This window comes from Mesitornis unicolor, unplaced genomic scaffold, assembly GCF_000695765.1.
Source record: "Mesitornis unicolor isolate BGI_N332 unplaced genomic scaffold, ASM69576v1 scaffold30531, whole genome shotgun sequence".
NCBI classification, from domain to species: domain Eukaryota; kingdom Metazoa; phylum Chordata; class Aves; order Mesitornithiformes; family Mesitornithidae; genus Mesitornis; species Mesitornis unicolor.
This window is the reverse complement of record NW_010164939.1, coordinates 1-3384: the sequence shown is the minus strand read 5'-3', so window position 1 is coordinate 3384 and position 3384 is coordinate 1. Positions and strand designations below refer to the sequence as shown.

The 3384-nt window shown below is 43.7% G+C and overlaps 1 protein-coding gene across 1 annotated transcript in view; it reads right to left on the bottom strand.

Annotated features, from left to right (window-relative positions):
* The window catches only part of RABL3 (RAB, member of RAS oncogene family-like 3), a gene marked incomplete at its 5' end in the record, with an annotated part of 10823 nt that extends 7736 nt beyond the window's left edge, over positions 1-3087 (bottom strand). The window contains 2 exons of the mRNA XM_010194478.1: positions 1715-1844; positions 2971-3087. Coding sequence (XP_010192780.1) covers positions 1715-1844; positions 2971-3087 — 247 coding nt within the window. The remainder of the gene's footprint in view (positions 1-1714; positions 1845-2970) is intronic.
* Between the last annotated feature and the right edge of the window lie 297 nt (positions 3088-3384).

Genomic DNA, 3384 nt, shown 5'->3' with positions numbered 1-3384 from the left:
GCTCTTCCTCAGTTATATTTTCGATTGGTCAGTTCCCTTATCTGCTTCACCAAAAACCTACACAGCTCGTTGCACCAGCAGAAGACTCTGTCAACATCAAAGAAGAGCAGGCAGGATCAATGGCTACTCAAGGAAATGTTCCTCCCACATCAAGGTCTGCAAGCCACGGCCTTACTGCCTACTCACTGCCCTAGACTATCACAGTCCACACACCAGCTGCAGGGACACCAAAGCAGATCATCTGCGGTCAAACCAAAAGCAAACCATACCCAACCCAGTCAACAGCCAGGTCTCCCTTACAGCCTGCACAGGCACTGACACAACCGAACATCAGCTGTCTCTAGATCTCAGGTTTTCAGACAACTTCCAAGCCCAGAAAGCACAAGTAGTGATGCAGAAGGAACGCATTCATCTTCTCTTCTTATATCAGGTCAAACAGAGGCAATTTGTGAGACAAGCTTTAATGAAGAAATTAATCTAATGAAAGAAACCAGAGCCAAGGCTAATTACTAAAGTCAACAGTTTTCATATGTGAGCTACCTAATCTCTTTCAGGCAGTGGAGATAAATAGCTCTGTTTTAATAACATCAATTATCATTCAGACATATAAATTCAAGATTTCATCTCCTAATGGGCTGTTCTAGGATATTTCCAAGTCTGACCCACACTCACTGGCGCAATGTGGATCTGGTGTCAAAAAAATAATTTTTTTTCATGCAAAAAGGCTTGCTTTGAGGGCACATCTCAACTCAAACCTTATTTACAGAGGTCTGGTTAACAATATAAGCCAGAGGTACCTACACACAGTTTTTCTCCTGGGAAAGGAGGAAGAAATAACTCCTTAAATAATCACAGAGGAAAAATGTTTATTTTATGGCTTTATTGGTGATATTGAAAAGCCCTCAAACGGTTGAGAACAAGAAATGAGAATCAAATAGAACATTTGAGACAGATTTTCAGAAGCAGATGTTAATCTGGTAAAACATCCACTTTTAGTGAACTATCCTTGGATGTCAAAAAGTAACAACCAAAATACTGCATTATTAAGCTTACAACCTCTTATTTGCTCTTATTAGTGGTACAGATGAACTGCGAGGCCTTTAAGTCTTCTGTCTCAACAGAAGGCATAAAATACCACTTTCTATCTACAGCATGTTGCAAGATTCAATTATTAAAAATAACTTGGCAAACTAAACGAGCAGAGGCGAGACAGTTATCAGCATATTGCAATTTTATGGGAGAACAGTTCAAATCTGCCAGGGTAGAATATAACTATCACCATTCATATAAATTCAGACAATTATTTCCCTGCTGTAGGTATTGGAACCAAAGAGACAAGAAAATATAAATCGTACTTCTGCGTGTGTATCAGGCTCAGAAAGGTGAAGGCAACCTTTATGTCTGCAAGTGCAGCTGCAAGGGACATCACTGTAACTTCAAAGACTCCCTGTTGTGCCAGCTGCACAAGACTGAAGTGAAAGGCTGATGAAAGCTCATCTGCACAGGCTGGCCTAAAATAGCTTTCCAGTTCAAAACTGAATCCATAAAATTCTGCCTATAAATGGTATATTTTTTTTTCCCATATAAATGTACTGGAATCAGAACAGAGAACAATACAGCCCTCGGCCAGACTTAAAGGAAACCTGTCCCAGAACCAAGAGACAGCTTATAACAGAAACAGTGACAAAACCAGATTTACACCAAGCAAACTTACCATTCAGCAAGTTATAAAACACTGCTCGTGTGCTTTTAACACTAGTGGCACTACCGACTGAACCTCCAACATCCCACAGCTCTATGTAAAAGGTCTTCTCTTCTGGAGTCCCTTCTTTGTAGTCATGGATCTGGTGAAAAATTCGCATCACACATAACCACAGCACCAGCTCACAGGAGTTAATCTACACAACACTTACACATTCATTTGAAAGAATTACTGTACTTGGATAGAAATTCGTAAATTCTCATGATAATATTGTTTTAAATCTCTCAAGTAGAAGAGAGACAGGATGAGTCACGCAGTGGCCACTGGGTACCACAGCTCCTACAGGAGATGGAGCTTGGTGAGCCAGCAGGGAGTATCCTTTCCACCTCAATTAACAAATATAATGCCTTATGACATGCTTAGAAATAGCACGCTGCTAAAGCAGATGCAAAAGTCAAGTTGTTAAAAGCCACATGGTAGTACTGCAGGAATGTTAACATGGGTGACCACATCAGATTACAACTGATACCATCTATTTCCTCTCCAAATTCTCACTGACATCTCAGCTGAAGTAATCAATCAACAATTTTTGCCCCTGGATCTGCTAGGCAGTTTTGCAGCACAGTCAAACAGGACTGCCATGTTTCTTCACCCAAATTTTGGAAAGATATTCCTAACCTATGGCAATGTATTTCGAGCAGAACGCGGCAAAGTGTGATGAAAGAAGGTGGCATTTATCACCATCCCATGACAACTGTAGGTTGGGCCAAAAATGTGCTAAATGAATATACTCATTCCTCTGACAATAAGGTCCTGCAATGAGCAGACAAGAAGAGAAGCAATGCTATGATGATGATGGTCAGTACCCTCAAATTGAGCAAGGAAATTGTCCCCCAATATGGTTGGCTGACAATTTAGCTGTACATTAACTGTTCCGCAGGGAAGCGTGGTTTAAATTCGGTACCTTCTGACTTAAGCTGGCCACTCCGTGACTTGTAACACGCCAGTGGCCACTGCAGTAAGGAGAGGCGCTATGAATGACAAGTATCTTGTCTGCTCTCGACAACCTTTTAAGGTCAAAACTTGCTCACACAAGTGCTTGGCTTGCATTTACTACTACCTGCTTCACAAGTATACATGCTCAGCAAAAAAACCCTTGAAACAGATCTCTTTCTGGGGTGATAAGTAATGAAAAGGAAAATGTTTTAAAAAAAGGTCCATGTCCTTCTCTTCCCTCACACTTTAAAAACATCGGGCATGTCACCTACTCGCACATCCACGGAGCAGCCCACGGTCCAGGACGGGTTTCCCAGCACCTGGTTTTGACACAAGAGGTGAACGAGTGAAGACTTTCCGACACCTGCAAGTGCACACAGAAAACAAGCCCCGGGAGATCACACGAGGGCAGGTAAAAAGACCACGAAGTGACGAGCAAAAATTAAACTAAATAAACGCGACAGCCCCGCCGCCACCCTTCCCCAGGCAGCGGCCATCGCTCAGCACCCAACGGCCGGGACAAAGCGGGGAGGGAGGCAAGAAGCGAAGGCCCGAGGGCCAGCGGGGGCCCCAGCGCTGCTGGCCGGGCAGTTTCTACTCAGGCGGCTACAAGGGTAAGCGGAGGGGGTGACGAGGAAGCGGGGCAACGCGCATGCGCGGCCAGCCACCTCCGGAGGGAGCCCCCG